The sequence below is a fragment of the Coregonus clupeaformis genome, unplaced genomic scaffold, assembly GCF_020615455.1.
Source record: "Coregonus clupeaformis isolate EN_2021a unplaced genomic scaffold, ASM2061545v1 scaf0521, whole genome shotgun sequence".
In the NCBI taxonomy this organism is placed as follows: Eukaryota; Metazoa; Chordata; class Actinopteri; order Salmoniformes; family Salmonidae; genus Coregonus; species Coregonus clupeaformis.
Window position 1 is genome coordinate 15,852 of NW_025533976.1, and position 19,094 is coordinate 34,945.

The 19,094-nt window shown below is 42.2% G+C and overlaps 1 protein-coding gene and 1 non-coding gene across 2 annotated transcripts; both read left to right on the forward strand.

Annotated features, from left to right (window-relative positions):
- Positions 1-868: 868 nt before the first annotated feature.
- trnap-ugg lies at positions 869-943 on the forward strand. Its single transcript has one exon. It is a non-coding gene; the product is annotated as a tRNA-Pro (tRNA).
- A 3,351-nt stretch (positions 944-4,294) lies between these two features.
- On the forward strand, positions 4,295-7,565 carry LOC121570553 (homeobox protein Hox-B1-like). The gene is made up of 2 exons (XM_041882028.1): positions 4,295-5,016; positions 6,026-7,565. The coding sequence occupies exons 1-2, from the start codon at positions 4,380-4,382 to the stop codon at positions 6,343-6,345; spliced, it is 957 nt and encodes a 318-aa protein (XP_041737962.1). The 5' UTR covers positions 4,295-4,379; the 3' UTR covers positions 6,346-7,565.
- Positions 7,566-19,094: the final 11,529 nt, after the last annotated feature.

Sequence of the window (19,094 nt, forward strand, 5' to 3'; positions counted from 1 at the left end):
ATTCAAGTCAGCTAACAAAATATCAGGGCACAGCCTGCTTTGGGCATCAGACAAGTACCCACGGGCAGCATAGTAGGCCACATTCAGATCCAGAGTGTACACTGCAAATAACCCAAGCGGGTGTTCTGAACCTCCTCAGCTACGTTGTGGTCCTCTGTAGCTCAGCTGGTAGAGCACGGCGCTTGTAACGCCAAGGTAGTGGGTTCGATCCCTGGGACCACCCATACACAAAAAAAAATGTATGCACGCATGACTGTAAGTCGCTTTGGATAAAAGCGTCTGCTAAATGGCATATTATATTATATTATTATACGTTTGCCCCCCTTTGTCCCCCCTCCTCGTCACAAGGATTCACACGAACCACGACACCAATGTGACAAACCCAGGTCTCCTATGTGCAACCAAACAGTGTTGACCTGCTAAGCTGAAGCTCAGGGAGCCAACATAAGTCTTCACAGGTCTCAAACAAAGTTACTTATCATGTGAGCGTGGTGACCCAGACATAATGGTCTGGGAAAATGAAGAGGTTTCAGGGTCTATGCTTCAGCTTCAATAGAAAGTTTTATAGGAATTCCTGACTCATTCTCAAAGATTCCTCTTTACACTTAGGGCCTAAGTGTTCCTTATCTAGAGTCAGCCCTGGAATCTTGCGCTGAGCAGTAGACCAACTAAAGGGGGAAAAACTGGTTTGAGTTTATGCAAGAGAATCATATTAAAAACACAACAGAAAGGGTGATATTTACAGTACTTTCTCCACATTCTAGTATTGCTTTTTTTTTTTATCCACTGGGCTATCAATGCAATTATATTAATATTGTTGCCATATTTATTGTTTATCTTTTTCCGTTTGCTATTATCCTCCCTCGCAGCCCTCCTGTAGCTCAGTTGGTAGAGCATGGCTCTTGGAACGCCAGGGTTGTGGGTTCGATTCCCACGGGGGGCCAGTATGAAAAATGTATGCACTCACTAACTGTAAGTCGCTCTGGATAAGAGCGTCTGCTAAATGACCAAAATGTAATATGGCCTACTATTGTCATGATAGTGTAATTATGATTACAGACGGTTCAATCAAAGTGGATTAATGTACAATGTTTTCATAAAATGTTATCGTTTCGAGTGGTCCTCTGTAGCTCAGCTGGTAGAGCACGGCGCTTGTAACGCCAAAGTAGTGGGTTCGATCCCCGGGACCACCCATACACAAAAAATGTATGCACGCATGACTATAAGTCGCTTTGGATAAAAGCGTCTGCTAAATAGCATATTATTATTATTATATTATTATAACTTTTACGCTCCTGAACAGATAAGACAAGCTGGAATGGGACGCTGAAAAAACATCGCCTAGAAGAAGAAATCGAACTCCCTGAGTTGTTGTTACCTCGTCGTACCACTAGGTGGATCCTACTAGCGTCATTACCATTTGCGTGTATGGCGCTATCTGTTCTATTTGTTAGCAGTTTGCTGTAAAGGGATTACACGTGGTGAAGTGTTAAGAAGGGGGCAATGATCAGAGAGTTCCATTCTAATCCCTGTTAACATTTGCATTTGAATTAATCTTTAGATGGATTAAGATTTCTTTCTCGGTGACCTTTTGTTAACATTGCAGCTAACTGGTGATTTTGCCACAACAGTTTGTTTACAGCAGAAATGTAGCCTAATGTTTCCTCAATGGCCTGTAAGAGTTTCCAATGTAAATTCCTGATTGTGTTTAGGAAAAGTATATGTTTATTATAAACTCACAAACGTTGATACATTGGAGAGCATATTAGCTGTTAAAAATGGTTTTTCAATGATCCAACAAAGTATTTTCATAAATGAACGAACACAAATGATCGAAGGAATTCATAGCCTATGCATAGTCAGATGCGTCAGTGCTTAAAGTCCATCCAATGGGAAAATTGTCCATCCAATGGGAAAATAGCAATAACAATTTCCATAGTTAATGAATATTTAAAAAACGTTTCACATAGCTATTTAGTTATATCTGGAGTGTAGCCTATTACACAACTTGTAATGTTATTTCTAAATGATTGTAGGCTATTGCTTTTTATTTTATTTTCACATTTTTGTTGTATGTTAACAATTGATAGTGTTTATTGAAAGTTACCATGTAACATATAGGCCTGCTATAACCACAAACAAACACAGCCTAATGTGGGAAATTTCGTTTACACCTAGCTTTTAAAACGTTTTGCAGGCTGCTCATTGGTAGATTGAATAGCGTTTGGACGTTTTTACCTTTTCATTGCCAGTTTGAATAACTTTGCCAAAGAAATTCGGATTAAAAAAATAAGTAATGTTTTATGTTAAAGTGAAGGATAGACATGTATGCATTTTAATGACTTAAATGCATGGCTAGTTTAAAAATAATAATATTTAATATCATATTATATTTAATGAAAATGACAACATCACAGATTAGAGTTGACGTTTTACAGAGTTGATAACGAATATAATGTAATCCAGCCTATGTTTTGCATTGAATAAACAAAGATAAATTGTGAGTTATAAAAACAGATATTTAGAATAAGAACAGCCGTTTTTAGAGTCGATAAAGATATTAAGCTCTAGTTTAAAACTCCAACTGAAACAAGAAAGCAATTGCAAGATAGCACATTATTATATTGTTGTTATTAAGGCGTTACAACGCTCCTCAACTAGTGATATGGGTCACTCGTCAGGGGCAGTGTGTTGAGTGTGTGGGTGTGTGTGTGTGTGTGAGGGGATGGTGGGGTTGAGATGAGGTTTTCTCCTGAGAAATACCAGGCCTGGTTGACTTGCTTGCAATCAATGTTTTCTGAATAAACATGCTGAGGTTAACCAAAATAACGATTTTTTCCGATATCGTCAATGACAAAATGATTGTAAACTGAGTAGACTACTAAACCTATAAAGATAGACTACATAACCCATTAATAATATTGAGAAAATTAGGACTACTTTTGCAGTGAGGCAGTATATCGAAGACACTATAGGTTGGCTCTACTAAACCGATAACTACATTTGAGGGGTGGTAGCTAAAAGGTTGGAGCACTCTTAAGAGAGAAAAGATATCGCCAAGGTAAACAACAAGCTACTTGGTTTGAACTTTTGACCGCGGAATGCAACCATCCCGTTCTCATGGATGCGAGCCCAACAGTAAACATCCTGACAAGTAACAAATTACTGTGGGCGTCATATTGTTAGTCCCTCTTGTTCACCATGTATCAACGAGCAAATATATAGGAGATTCTTCAGTCTCCCTCCTTTGAGCGTGGGCTGCTTCATGAACAGGCTGACTTTCTTACCTATTGTCGCCACAATTAATAATTAGCCTTTGCCATTTCCTATTTTTTCACCTACTCCACCTACGCTTGTTAACCACTGGTTTAGACAACTCATTCATTACACTATTGATGGGGTCCTGGTTGTTGTGGAATGTGGATGACAAAATATATCATATTTCAACATAAGTTGAATGCCTCGTAATTATGCTCAGTAATAATTATTCTGCCTTTCATGAATTGCAAAGTCATGTTAGTTCAGAATATAGAACAGAAAGTTCCATTCAACACTTATGAAACTGTGCATACAAAGGACTCTCCGTATCAGTGAGAGATATCCCGACTTCTTTCTGCTGGTCCGGAGTTACCAGAAGGCTTGCTGTCGGCCTAACCTCGTTTCTGTAATAGATCAGCTCAATGATTCAATTAGATAGGCCAATGCAGGCTCGGGACCGATCTGAAAACGATGGCGTCACTTCCAATCCGAGTGTTAAACAGATTTCAAACCAAAAACAGATATTGGGTTCTGTGGTGAGCCCTTTTCGCTTGGGCCAGAAATATCTAATGACATTACGCAGTCCTCTTTGTGTAATGCGGGCCATGGAATACAGTGGATATTATGTATTTCCTTGTAGCAATGAGCAAAGTGTATCCACCTCTCACCATAGCTCAACTCTCTGATAGGCCTAACCAAATGGACTTCTACACTTTTAAAGGAAGTATAGGGAATCCAAAAATAGGGGAGAAGCGAATTTCTTTATTTCTTTCTCTGCCGGTTCGGGAGAGGCTCCTTCAGAGGGGTTTGACATATACGCGCTGTTATCAGATTGATGGGCTGGTTTGATTGAAGTGGCTTTGTCATGCAAATGTCAGCCGCGTGATCGATGATCGCAGTGCGCTGACAAACTTCTGGAGGTCCCCCTCACCATTGGCGCCGTGATGGCTCACGTGACCCGCAGCTGAGGTAAAAAAAAAAAAAGTGTTATAGGGAATCCCAGGGTGACTGCTCGGGGAGGTGAGCTCTTCTTTTTTTCTCTTCCACATGACATACCGAGAGGTTGCAGGGTAGGAGGAATCCCCCGAAACGCAGGTTCACCCTCCGTCATCAATTGGCGCATGGAGAATTCCAGAATGAACTCTTTCTTAGAGTACTCAATTTGTAACCGTGGGACGAACGCCTACTCACCGAAGTCCGGATACCACCACTTGGACCAAGGCTTCTCGGCCCCTTTTCACTCGGGATCCGGCACAACAAGTGACAGCTATAATGGTGATGGACGGCTTTACGTGGGGGGCAGCGCCCAGGCGGCGGTGGCCCAACATCAGCACCAGAGCAGTAGCTACGCGCATCATCATCAGCCCCAGCCGCATCATGCCAGCATGGGCCTTCCATATGGCAGTACAGGGACTACGGGATATGGGACGCAGGCGTGCGCAAACCCGGACTATGGACACCCACAGTACTTTATCAATGAGCAGGACAGAATGTATTATCAATCATCGGGCCTTTCCGCCTCCAATGTAGGCCCCAATTACGGCTCTCTGGCCGGGGCATACTGCGGGGCGCAGGGGGCTGTCCCCGCCGCACAGTACCAGCACCACGGCTGCGAGGGCCAGGACCACCAGCGGGGTTATTTGCAGAGCACCTATGTTGACATTTCGGACTCTCAGGAGAGGGAGAAGGACTCAGAGCAAACAACACAGGGAAAGACTTTCGACTGGATGAAAGTCAAGAGGAACCCCCCTAAAACAGGTGAGATGGGAGAGTCCAAATATAATCACACTGACCCATGCACGAAATCGAAACGTTCTTGTCAGATAAGTTCATTACAAGTCAACCAGGTGACCCAAACATGTCGACCCACCGCTCAGGTAGGCTAATGGATGTGGTATGCAAATGCACATGCACTCTCCAGCCCATAAGGGATATGACTGAGGACTGAGGATAGTGTTGCCTCACTCCACTATCTCTGATCCACAACATATGGGGATTTCTCAGCACCATTCCGGGTCATAGTGGTATCTCTGACCAGACATGCCTCTGGTAGATTTGCCTGATTTGTTATTTTCTCCCCATCTACTCAGCCCGTGCACTAATGCATCGAGCAGACCTGCTTTCTTACGCCCTAGGAAGTGACCCAACTCTGTTATCTTTGACTTGTCCCAGTTCTCGGTTGGCTCCATTCGTTTTTTGTTGGCCTCCATTGTATTCCCCAGCCTTTCCTTCCTCGCAATGCTTGGCCCGTCTGAATTGAGTGCACCGACCCACGTTTCAACCTCACTCAGTAGGCCTAGTACTGTGGGCGAAGATCTTAAAATATTAAGGTCGGAATATGGAATTACACATATCATATGCGTTTATATCTCCCCCAACGTGGGGCAGCTTTATTTCATTCTTCAGGAGTGAGTAATGGGAAAATAAGTAGGAGGTTGGGTCTGTGAACTTGCCTATATACAGTAGTCAACAGTTTGGGACTTGAAATGGTTGGGCGCGTAATTGATGACCCCTTTAGTATCACATTATCCAATCTTCATTCCAAATAAATATTTTAATCATTAAGAATGATTTATGCGGTATTGATGTCAAATCACACTTTTTTTCTTTAGGAGCTTAAAAATAGAACGATGGATTAGTGAATTTAATATGACTTCGAATATATGACAATTTTCATATTTTACACAAACATTTTTAATATTGTAGGCATACAATCTATTCCACATTCTAATGCGTCCCACCCCCCTTTCTCTCTCTTTTTTCACAGCTAAAGTGGCTGACTATGGAATGGGACCTCAGAATACCATCCGCACCAACTTTACAACCAAACAGCTGACCGAGCTCGAGAAGGAGTTCCACTTCAGCAAGTACTTGACCCGGGCCAGGCGCGTGGAAATCGCCGCCACCCTCGAGCTCAACGAAACGCAGGTGAAAATCTGGTTCCAGAACCGCAGGATGAAACAGAAGAAGCGCGAGAAAGAGGGCCTGGCCCCGGCCTCGAGCACGGGTTCCTCCAAGGACCTGGAAGACAACTCGGACCATTCCAGCTCCATATCTCCTGGCGCGTCTCCCAACTCAGAGACCTAATAAACTGCAACTTGTAGGCACTGAACTTCAAAATGATGAACTCGAATGGGAAGAAAAAGTTAACTGATTGATAAAAGTCAAAACATTCCTATCCATGCTTGAATAGACTATTCCACTCATTATGCAACGCGTCTGTAAGAGGAGTTCATTTTTATATGATTTAAACTCAAATAATTACTTCGAAACGCACACTTCGAGGGAGAAAAAACGAGGTGACAAAAGCACAACTGTGGATGATGTGCACAGCATCTTTCTAGACTAGACGTTTCTTTCCACCCCACAAAATCTGTTTGGATGTACAGGGTCGTAAATCTTCATACCCAGGACTATTGGAGTGATGCATGTTTACAAATCTCAAAGTGAGCCTTATAATAATGTTTATACAGGGAGCCTCTTGGCAAAACATTATAGTATTGTTGAATTTGTTTCTATTTTGTAGTGTTTTTTGGAATGTATTTTTTTGGTTCTTCTTATTTGTATAGAGGTTTGACATGAAGCAACTTTACCGTCAGTAAGTAAGGTAGAAAGGGTTCATGTGTTACTGACTCTTTGCACTATAGAATTACAGGGTATTACTTTACACGGGAAGTTGTGTGTGAGACTTGGAGGATGTTCTTTAATTGAAATATACAGAAAAATTACTAATTTAAACACGAGCCGGTGGATTACCCAATGATATTCACTTTAGTAATGTTAACACATGTCTGTACAGCCTATTGTTATTGTCTAAATAGGAGACGTGAACTAAACCTATACAGGGAATGGTTCACGCAAGATGACGTTTTCCAAAATGACGAATGATGATTAGAGGGAGTATTTATATTATTAAATGGCCAGATGATAGAAAACGTTTATGATGTCATACAACTAAAACGAAAGTTTATTGCAACTGTTAACACCTGCCTTAGTGAAACCAACTCGACAATATACTTTTGAATTGGGCATTTTTGGATAAATATGCTGTACCTTTCGAGTATGGAGTCAAACGTTTTGATAATAGGCTAGTGTCTTGCGAAAAACAGGGTATTCTGAAGTTAGTTTGATTTACGAAGGTTAGGCCTACATTTCTATTTCAAGGCAATAGGAGTGAATTGTATTAATTGTATGTGCAGACCGACTGAGTTGTATTAGTTCATGTCTGTTTTACATGTTTTTGGAAAGGATCTCAATCAATGCTGGTTCATCTCTGTCTACCTCAAATAAAAATAAGATATTGCAGATTTTGTTGTTAGTTTTTTATAATTTATGGTAGATAACATGCATTTATAATTATCTTAATTGTAATATATATATATATATATATATATATATATATATTCCCTGAGGCCTACGCAAATACGCAGCATGAACCAGGGCCTAGAGTAGCCTATAGCCTATTTGTTGCCATGGTCGATGCCTTTTGAATGTGTTTTGTCCCAAAATATGTGATAGCTAGTACATCACACAAGTGACAAACAGATTCTAAAGTATTTCAATGGTATTACTAAGTACAGTAAGCCTACCCTTGGTTTGACCCCCGTGGAACTTACGAAACTATCCCTACAAGCCCAATAGTGTTGTCCTGCACGCTGCGTGGGGTGTGGAATGTTGCCGTGCATTGCGGGTGGCTCGCGCTGACCTTTTTACCTATGGACGCCTCTTGGATATCTAAACATGCAAACATACTCTCCCCTCCCCAAGTCTCTCTCTACCTCACACTCTCCATATAGGCTCAAAACAAACTGGTACGAACTTTGCACTGTGTATGACATTCTCTGAAACACACCCTTAATGGTTTGGAGAGGTAAACACACGAGAAAAAAACGCATTCTTTAGCGAGCAGTGTTGTTTGTCAATGTTCAGGCCTATCAAGGAGCGTCTCACTCTCGGTCTCATCAACAGCTATGACACTGCTGTCCCCATGCATGACCCTATAGCAGGTGAAGACTAAAACAGACTACAACTGGGAATAAAATAGAGTCATATACAGGTGTAGACGGCCGACCTAGATTTATGTACAACGCCATTAGCCCACGGCAAGACTGTTCACTAAACAATCTTCTGATAATAAGCCAGGTGTATGATAATTAGGCCTACATAGAACACAATAGATGCTATTTCAATTATTAGTACCATGCAGGTACATCATAATATTGTGGTAATACAGACCACTATATTTGTAATAAAAAAACACGTTAAAAAGTTTTATTAGTTACCATGTTTGGCTATTTTAAACACTGAACTTTCATTTGCAGTTACATTTTAATAGGAATGTGGGGGTTCTTTTTTGACTGTGTGTGTCAAGCTCAATCATCAGCTCGTCTCTGCCACTCTCTGCCATCAGCCCCCTCCCACACACACACACACAGTGGCCTTAAAGGTACGGATGTAAACTGTAGTAGCCCTAAAACTAACCGCTGCAGCATCAATTCAATGCTTCCACTTAACCTAATAACTTAAAACCATCAACTGATAAATGACTTAACCCTATATCTACTGATGGTGGGGGTTTTATTTGATAGTTTCTGAGCTTCTTTCATGGTTGACAACTATAATACTCAACAGCATGGTTCTTTCTGGACATAGTGTATTTATATTATTTCTTAATTAGTGACATAAGTATACTAGTTATTCCACAAAATAGGTGATATAGGAGTTTTTATAGACAATGCACCAACTATTGCTTTTAATGTAAACTTTTAGCGAGGCCATAACGTTATAGTGTGAAGAGTAAGATCACAACAACTTACTTTAAAGCACAGGCTCCATAGTAATATATACATTATAATGCGACATAAAATCACGCATGATAGTACTGTGGATCTACACAGTGGCAATGACGTGCCCTTGCGACCATCTGTGGTGCAGTTGGGGGGCCTCCTGTAGCTCAGTTGGTAGAGCATGGCGCTTGCAACGCCAGGGTTGTGGGTTCGATTCCCACGGGGGGCCAGTATGAAACATGTATGCACTCACTAACTGTAAGTCGCTCTGGATAAGAGCGTCTGCTAAATAATGTAAATGTTTTAATTTCAAACCTGCTGTTTGGGCGTTTGTCCTGTGCGGTAGTCTGCCAGTTGATGTGATAACCGTCTTGTGGGTTGACAGAAATACTTTCCCGAAAACCTTCTCAATTATATGTTAACTGCAAAGTAGGCTTACCTGGCAGAAGTATATAATTTGTACCTATTATTTGCTAACTTTGCCATGAACTGAGCAGCAGTACAGAACCATAGCTAGACAGGCACATTAGATGGCACATTCCTCACTAGCTAGATGCACAATTAAAGGGGGAATTACACTACAAATTCAACAATTGTTGGTTTTCTTCCAGACCGAAAAAAAAAAAGGTATTCAGATGTGATTTAAGTATTGACATGGACTCAGAACATCCTGTTTGTTGTTTCTCTATGAACAATTGTATTTATTATTATTATTATTATTATTATTTTTAAATATTTTTTTGGGGGGGGCAAAAAGACCAAGATAAATAAAACTGAGAAAACATCATTTGGGGGAAAATTCGATTTCATAGGGCCCCCCTTAGAGTTGTTAATTAACCATTATTTTACCAGGTATATTGACAAAAAACAGTGCACTTTTTCTTGTACACTTAGGACATGGGGAAGAGTTGCAGGGGAGAGGAGAAGAGAAGAATGTGTCTATTTGAAAGCTATAAAAATTTGAGTAGCTGGAGACATGTTTCATAAAAAAAAAAAAGTAGTTGTCATGCTAGAAAATGTTGGAGACTCCTGGTATATGCCCAAAACCTGAAATTCCCATGAATGATGCTGGTATAAACTTTCAGATAAACCTTAATGTATATAGACATTTAATATAGGCCAACAGGCAACATTATTTTGATAACAAATACTTTAAGACATTTCCGTGTTTCACTAGGTGAACTTTTTTGATTATCTGTAAAGTGGAGCCCTGAACTATTGAACTATTAAACATTTGCCTTAAGTTTTTTTTTCTTCCGTTTCAACTCATGTCAGGCTCACATACTCTCCCCAAATTCAAATACTTCATTTTTTTTCAGTCATTTTAGCAGACGCTCTTATCCAGAGCGACTTACAGTTAGTGAGTGCATACATTTTCATACTGGCCCCCCGTGGGAATCGAACCCACAACCCTGGCGTTGCAAACGCCATGCTCTAGCAACTGAGCTACATCAAAGATGAAAACAATATTTGCAGAAACCTCATCCTCCTGAACTGGAGATGAGTTATGGAAGGAAAAAACAGAAGTCAGGGGGTAACCCGATGAGTTCACCCTGAAAGAATCTCAACCCTCACCCCCTCCACCTCTCTTCCCCTCCATCCAAAACAAGAATCGCCTGTATTTTCGACGACCGCGAGATAGTCCGGTCTAAATTTGCCACGCAATTAGAATGCCCAATTTAGCCTCTCTGAGCTAACAGTATGCGCCCGCAGTGGACAGGTTAGTCCGGGGGCAAGCGTTATTTAAGGTGTTAGGGATTGAGTTCTGGAGGGTGCTGACAACGTAAGGGAGGGTGGGGGTGTAGGGTGGGGGGGAGGATCTGAACAGTTGAGGAAACGAGTTTGCCAAAGTTTTTTTCTTCCAAGCTCTCTCTCGTGGCCTCACCTCTTCTCCAAAGTTTACGCAGACTTGACAGTTCCATTTCATCCACAACCCTCTGACGGACTGCTTCAATATTTACACAGGCGGATAGGTTTGGCCAGGTCCCTGCCTCAAACAGCCCCGGCCTGCCAGCTTCGCTCTCCTCAGGCCCAGGTTCACCCCGAGTTCAGGCCCAAATTAATTATCGAAAGGCGTGGGTCACCCTGTCAGGAGCCGCGGATGAGCTTCCATCTCTCCGGGGTCATCCGCAGGTCTCTCTCTCCAAGCGCGCGTCCTGGAGCAACACTCGGGGGCTCGCTTTGTCCTGCTCAAATTCTATAGAATCTCACAGTTGTTCTCGTTTCTTCTATTTCTCTTTCCTTTGATTCTATTTAAGGATATCTGAACTGTAAATATTCATTTTGGAGGCGATAAAAGGCCCAGCTTTTCAAAAGCATGGCCAGCGAACCTGTTTCTACACGAATTACGGGAGTTTTGTTGTTCCTCTTGTTGCCTGTAAAAAGGTCAAAGTTCAGGCCTTCACTGAATATATGCACACATAAACGAGATGCATAATGTCCCGTGACCGCGCATAGCACAGACAGACCTTGCAACAGAAATTGTTGTGTAAAACGTCATAAAAAATGGTAGGCTATCTGTGCCAAAAATGATATTTCAATCAATATGAACGTTCAAGATATATGTTTAAAGCATTGTTTGGAAATGTTAGTATAAAAATAATTTGATTCCCGACTAATGACATTATTATCAGATTTCCCCAAACATAGATTTTACAGCTACATACCAAATTATTTTTATATCCTGAATTACATAGCTCCTTGACAGGCCTATTATTTTCTTCATCAAACTATTGTCTTCCATTTAGACTAATTATGAAATAGGTTCAAATGTCACACTTTGCATTGAGTTTTCAGAGATATCATGTATTTACATTAAATAGACTAACAGCTAACTAATTTAACAGAATATGTCCAGTTTCCTTTCAAAAAAAATGCAGTCGATGTAGACCTACCATATCTGAAGTGGCCTTGTATCGCTAAGTAATAAACTTTTGATTACCAAACCCTAATAGTTAGTACAAATGCGTTTAAAAGTTTAATTTTATATCATTATGTGTAAAAGGACCCATGACAACTTTATTACAATGTTATCGTGAATAATTGGTGTTGTTATGTGGTTCCATTCTGGCAGTCACTTCGGATGACTAACTTGCGCCAATGCTGATTCTTCAAGGTATGTTTTTTCTTCATTTACATCTAAATAATGTAATCACGAAAACAGATGTCGCAGTAAGCCTATTTAATCTAATATTCTCGAGGATATCATAATCGAAATAAGTCTATATAGGCCTATAGTTATTATTGTATAGCCTAAGGATAGTAGCAGAACTATTCAGCATGAATTCTTAACCAAAAGCTCAAACAGCTTTTTAATTTTACATTTTATTTATTTAACCTTTATTTAACTAGGCAAGTCAGTTAAGAACAAATTCTTATTTACAACGACGGCCTACACCGGCCAAACCCGGACGACGCTGGGCCAATTGAGCTTCATATTAATCGCTTGATCAAGTTTACATTTTCTATTTGTACATAAAAGATTAGTCGTCGTTTTATTAGACCTGTTTTCTATTATCATGTTGAGACACACGTTTTTAACTTACGTGCCTGCAAAAAAAAGTTTACACTTTTTTTGTTTTATAAAACATAATGCAGAAAATATTGTAGGACATACATTATATGTCCGGTGTAGGCCGTCATTGTAAATAAGAATTTGTTCTTAACTGACTTGCCTAGTTAAATAAAGGTTAAATAAATAAATAAATGAATGAAGGCTAAAACTTTTTCCCGCCTCTTTTGCCTTTGTCCACAACAGATGATGTATTATGATGATTATGATTATCAATGTTCATAGTATTAATATAAGTAGGCTATATTGGACTATAGGATAGTATAGGGTAGTAATAGTAGGCTAATTTTGACTGCTGCAGCTTATTGTTATTAGCCTGTTATTCCACAACATCACTGTACTTGGTGTCATTTTCTTAGTCGCTCAGAGCAAATTATTCGTGCAAGTAAGTGGAGGCTGCTGAGGGGAGGACAGCTCATAATAATGGCTGGAATGGAGCAAATGGAATGGCATCAAACACATGGAAACCATGCGTTTGATGTATTTGATACCATTCCATCAACTCCGCTCCAGCCATTACCCCAAGCCCGTTCTCCCCAAGTAAGGTGGGTCATAGAAAGTACAGGGTACCTTTCCAATGCTGCTCAATCGAATGAAGCATTACAGCCCTGTGAGTGAGCCATCCTGCAAGACATAATTGGACTCGCACCGTCGTTTAATCATGGTCCCACACCACGTCCAATTTTGTACCATATTTAGAAACGAATAACAAGATATCAGTCCATGTGGAAATTCGTCCAATAATAATAATCATAATCATCATCATCATAATATATTACATTTCTATAGCGACTAAATGCGACTAAAATATGCTCAAGCTCAAATTAATTTGAGCAAAACGATCCTCGCAATCAAGGTAGCTTTCTGGAGTTTTGGAGTGTACATTTTTTGTCCTTTTTTTTAGTTTCAAGTGTTACGGACAGCCTGCTTCCTGCTTCACATCACATTTTTGGGTGAATCCAGATCAAAAGGTTATCGGCTGAAAATTCCTAACTCCAGCGCACCAGAGTGAAAAAGGCCAGAGAAAACATCAGAACGCAGTCACGCGGAGACACACAAAGCGCATGATCTCACACAAAAGTTTAATCGAAAATTATACATAAAAAGTTTAACCGAGAAGCTGTCTATTTTATAAGTATTAAACTTCTAAATCTAACTTCATTGGTAAACTTGATTGATCTTTTATGGCAATGATAAAGACCTACTTATTATTTTAAACAATATAATTCCAAGCTCAATCTCACATAATCAATCAGGTAGCCTACAACAGCGCATATTTCCATGCTATAATCGACAAGATCTCAAAGATGTAGTAATAAGTCACAGGGTCAGTGCTATTAGTCATAGCAATGTTATTTTCAATGCTTGATAGCATTCGATTAAACCTTCATGACACATTCGTATTGTACAGCGTTTCCCACTGTAACATTCTTTCAGCTACGTGACTGCTATGGTGATGTCATGCTCAGGTGAGTGAAATGTGCCCGCGCCTTTATGCTTTGAAGGGCTAAAACCGTTTAACCATCATGTCATGACGTGCTAAATGAATACAGGTGATATGAGCTGATATGATAGATACAGATAAGAGATAGTCATCCCTGCACTCTGGACAAATGTGAATGTGGCCACCTATTAATTGAAGAAATAAAGAAGAACTGATGTGTAGGTGGCAATTGAGTAACAATGACATAATTAACTAAATAGATAATACCATAATACCATGATAACATGGACCTCTGGACTTGCATTTGTCTTTGTGAGAGACTGAGAGGGATCAGAGGTTGGAAGAACCCAATATAGTTGTAACTTACAACAGCAGAAGAAAACTAGCTAACTGTTAGAGTGGGGATGTGTGTGGAGTGCACAGGAGGTTGGTCGCACCTTAATTGGGGAGGACGGGCTCATAGTAATGGCTGGAGCGGAATTAGTGGAATGGTATTTAATACATCAAACACATGGTTTTCATGTGTTTGATGCCATTCTATTTACTCCGTTCCAGCCATTATTATGAGGGAGGACAAGTTTGCTCCTTCCTGACCCCATGTCCTCATACCCACCCACACACACACACCTCTACTTACTGGTGGGTGCTGAATGAAGCTGGCACAATAGCAATGTTTATCTTGGACTAACACTGCATGTGGACACTTGTTTCTCTTGGCACAGAGAAGAAATTAGCAGCTTGAGCTAAAATGCCATTCTGTTCCTTTATTAGGGCCAAGGCAAGGGCTGATCAATCACGTAGACCACAATGACCACCCTGCAACCACACTAAGACCACACTCGGTCCGCAGTGGTCACACAGTAAACACACCATGACCACAATCGATCAATTTCTGCTACCTCTGTGACAACCCAATGGTCCATCATCATAGATAATGAACATGCATCGACATTTTACTTTCAGAATGGTTTGACTGTTTGTTCACATTGTATAATCTTCTTACTTTACTGACTTACCTTTACTCTTTCTTTATAAGAGCAGCTAGCTACTATATTGATTAATGTACATGAGACAACAAATCACTCTAAACGTCATACACGCAACTGCCAAAATGAAGGAAACACCAACATAAAGTGTCTTAATAGGGCGTTGGGCCACCACAAGCCGCCGGAACAGCTTCAATGCTCCTTAGCATAGTGTCTGGAACTCTATTGGAGGGATGTGACACCATTCTTCCACGAGAAATTCCATAATTTGGTGTTTTGTTGATGGTGGTGGAAAACACTGTCACAGGCGCCACTCCAGAATCTCCCATAAGTGTTCAATTGGGTTGAGATCTGGTGACGGAGACACACCTGTCCACCCACACACACCCACCTACCCACACACACACACCCACCTACACACACACACACACACCCTATGCTCTTTTGAGACCCCTCTTTCAAAGTCACTGAGATCTCTTCTTCTAGCCATGGTAGCCAAGATAATCAGCAACTAGGCATTTTTATACATGGCCCTAAGCATGATGGGATGTTAATTGCTTAATTAACTCAGGAACCACACCTGTGTGGAAGCACCTGCTTTCAATATACTTTGTATCCCTCATTTATTCAAGTGGATCCTTTATTTTGGCTTTTACCTGTAGATCCCAGTATGATCTCATTCCAACACCTATGACCACACGTTGACCGTGTTTCAACTTCAATGCCCTGACAACGTTACGTCACTCATTATGGGTCCTTGGTTTGCCAGGTTAGGTTGCCAGGTCTGGGACCCTCCTGCCCCCCTGTAGATGAGTTTGTCTCTTGATTATGACTGCTGCCCCCCTGTCACCTCTGACTTGATGAAGACATCCTAACGTCACTGAGCCATCCAGTAAATCACCTGGGTTCAGTCGTGGAGATGACAAACAGAGAGATGCATGCACGTCAGTGACATTTAGGGTCAAAAGGAGTGTGTCCATCAAATGTAAGCACCTTGTTGATCCCTCTAGTCCCCAACATTGACAATCCCTCTACAGTAATATTTGTATTGGTCAAACACGCTAGAGGCCAAACAAGCTATAGAAGTTAGCTTGATGTGTTCCAAAGGTCTGCAGAGAATCATTGGCGTCATATCTTATGAAATAAGCACACATGCACAAAGAGGTTATGCACCTCTAAGATGTGTTGTGTGAGCACCTGTCAGTGTTTCAACATAGATTATTTGGGCCAATTCTAAATGAACCATGTTTCTCTTCTCCCCTCCTGTTTTTCTTGTGTTTGTTGTAGTCCATCGGGAGCATGAGTTTGACTCCAACTCCCAGAATTCCCCAGAGCTTTGGAGGAAATTCCGACAGAGGAGGTGTGATTCTCAGTGAAAGGTTTCAGACCGCAGACTTTCCCCACTGCCTGCCCCTCTGACTCCTGTCTGAGCCTCAGCCATCACACAGCGTCTCCCAGGGGCCTCTTCAGGGCCCCCACACTTAGAGCGAGAGAGAGAGAGAGAATGAGAGAGAACAAGGGGGAACTAAGGAGCGAGGGGTGATGAAGAGAGATGGGAGTTAATAAGAGAGGGGAAAATAATAGGAGGCAGGAGAGTTAGAGTAAATTATTTCCTTTATTATTTACATTTGAGTCATTTAGCAGATACTCTTCTCCAGAGCGACTTACAGGAGCAATTAGGGTTAAGTGCCTTGCTCAAGTGCACATTGGCAGATTTCTCACCTAGTCGGCTCGGGGATTAGACCCAGCGACCTTTCGGTTACTGGCACTATGCTCTTAACCACTAAGCTACCTGCCGCCCATTATGTCTGTAAATGACACACCATTAATACATTTAGCATACATATGCAAATATATTACCAGGATTCAGATATATCTATACTACTTGCCCTCCCCCTTTCCTATTTTCATCCTCTCTCATTGCTCAGTCCAAATTTTTCTCCCTCCCAAACCCTTTATTTTTGTCTCTCCTCCCCTCTCTCTCTATTTGACCTGGTTTCCATTTGTCTTCCTATTTATCTACTCTCCCTTTATCTCTTGCTTGTTCTAATTTGCCCCCCCTTCTCTGTATATCCCCCGCCCCTCTCTCTCTCCTCCCTCTCCCTCACTCTGTATAAAAACAAGAGGCTGGGTCAGGCTGGATTCGGTCGGGCCGCTGATGCATGGCGTGTTGAAACCTATCTGCAGGAGCCGTCACTTTTCTCATCACCAGCGCTATCAATAAACAATGAGCTTCTCCAATTATAGCCACCCCCCCTCTCCCCACTCCCAGCCAAGGAGAAGAGTGTGTGCGCATGGTGTGAGTGTGTGAATAAGAGAGTAACAGAGTGTGTGTGCATTTAAATGGGAGTGTGTGTGTGTGAAGGTGTGTGTGTGTAAGGGTGTGAGTGTGGTTGTAGTGGAAGGAGGAGGTAGGGTGGCGTGTTGGGAAGACAGGGAGACATGGAGACGGGTCACACTCAGTGCATTCACCCCGACCACTCCGAAACACCCACAGATCACAGCGGGGAGAGAGGAGAGGAGGGAGGAAGAGATGAAGGGAGGAAGGGAGCGAGAGAGGAAGGGGTTACAGGCTACGGGGAGAGATGAAGGGAGGAATGGGTTACAGGCTGCGGGGGTAAGGGGCGGTCAGCTGTCATTCCAAACCGCTTTTTTTCGCCCGTCGTTTTTCGTGTTCGGGTCAGCAGTGTGTTTGGTTGAGGCCCCGTGACTGGTCCGAAAGCGATTCCTCCCAGACCTTCCTTCCTCTTCCTCCTTCACCAAGAATAACAGGAGAGCTCGGCCTGTCAGTCTCCTGTCCCTCCCCGCCTGTCTGACTGTCCGCGCGCTAATTCTCAACATGCGGAACGGAACAGGAGAGGGGAGTCCAGCTCATGAACTCACCATGAATGTGTGGCACCGAGCTCATGTGTTTTTATGTGTTGGAGAATGTTGTCCGTGTGAGACTACATCTATCAAATGTTTCTCTCCTCACGTACAAGAGAGAAAGATGGAGATTAGGAAATTGTACACCAAATGCCTAGCGAAACCACACCATATCCTATCTGAAAGGTTACAGAGAGGTGAAAGTGGTGGTGGTGAGGGACTGGCTGGGAGCACACAAGGAGGAGTTAAGGGGCAAGGTCAGGGCAAGGTCATCCCCCGGCAGCGTCCATCTTCCATATCCTCCCCACCTACACCAAACACCCAGACAGTATCTAATTCCACCATTGTCTATGGAACATCTCCAGCTCCAGACCACCCTCTATCCCTGGTCAACTCATGCCCACTTTTGACCCACTTGGCTTGGGTTGAGGCTGCTGCCTGGCTGGGTCTGTGCCTGTGTTGGAGGGTCCAGCCAGGGAACCAGAGACCTGGGGAATTCCAACCAGCAGGCCCCAGAAGGAGCGCCCCTCCCTCTGGAAGCTTGTAAGCCATCAGGGCCTGTCAGTAGCCCAGCGGGTGGAGGGGTATGGAGGGAGGCAGTGGAAAGATGGAGGGAAGGGAGGGAGGGATGGGAGACAGGTGCAGCTCAGATGCCGAGGACAGGGGAGGAAACCGAAACTCAGGTCGGCTTCTCTTCTCCAGCCCTTTTACACCCTTCAGTCACTCTCCTCTCTTCTCCTCTCCTGTTAGCCCTCACTTGGCACATTCCAGCTTGAACCATTCTTTGAAACTCTTAAGAGATACCACATTGTCAAGCTGATAGGAAGAGCACACATGCAATAACTGTACATGGGTTAGACCAATGGTACAAGTAAATGAAAAAGAGAGACATACCTTTCCCATCTGTTTACATGCGCACAAATGTGTTTTGGTTTGTTGGTGATGACAGAGTTTTGACCCTTCGGTCTCAGGTGACCAAACAAAGACCAGAGGCTTGAAATGTCAAAAGTTATTTTTCTATAGGTTAACAGGTAGGAGAGGGTGAGAGAGAGCGAGAGCGTGAGAGAGCGAGAGAGGAAAAGAGATAGAAAGAGAAAGAGAAAGAGGGAGCGAGAGAGAGAGAGAGAGGTCCCTGAGGCCACAGTAAGTTGACCTCCTAAAGGGTTACAGCCAGGTCAGTCCAA

Bases quoted from the DNA above. Each gene is read 5' to 3' on its own strand.
- LOC121570553 (XM_041882028.1), top strand. From the start codon at position 4,380: ATGGAGAATTCCAGAATGAACTCTTTCTTAGAGTACTCAATTTGTAAC. The intron at 5,017-6,025 runs GTGAGATGGGAG...CTTTTTTCACAG, and splicing joins GAGGAACCCCCCTAAAACAG to CTAAAGTGGCTGACTATGGA.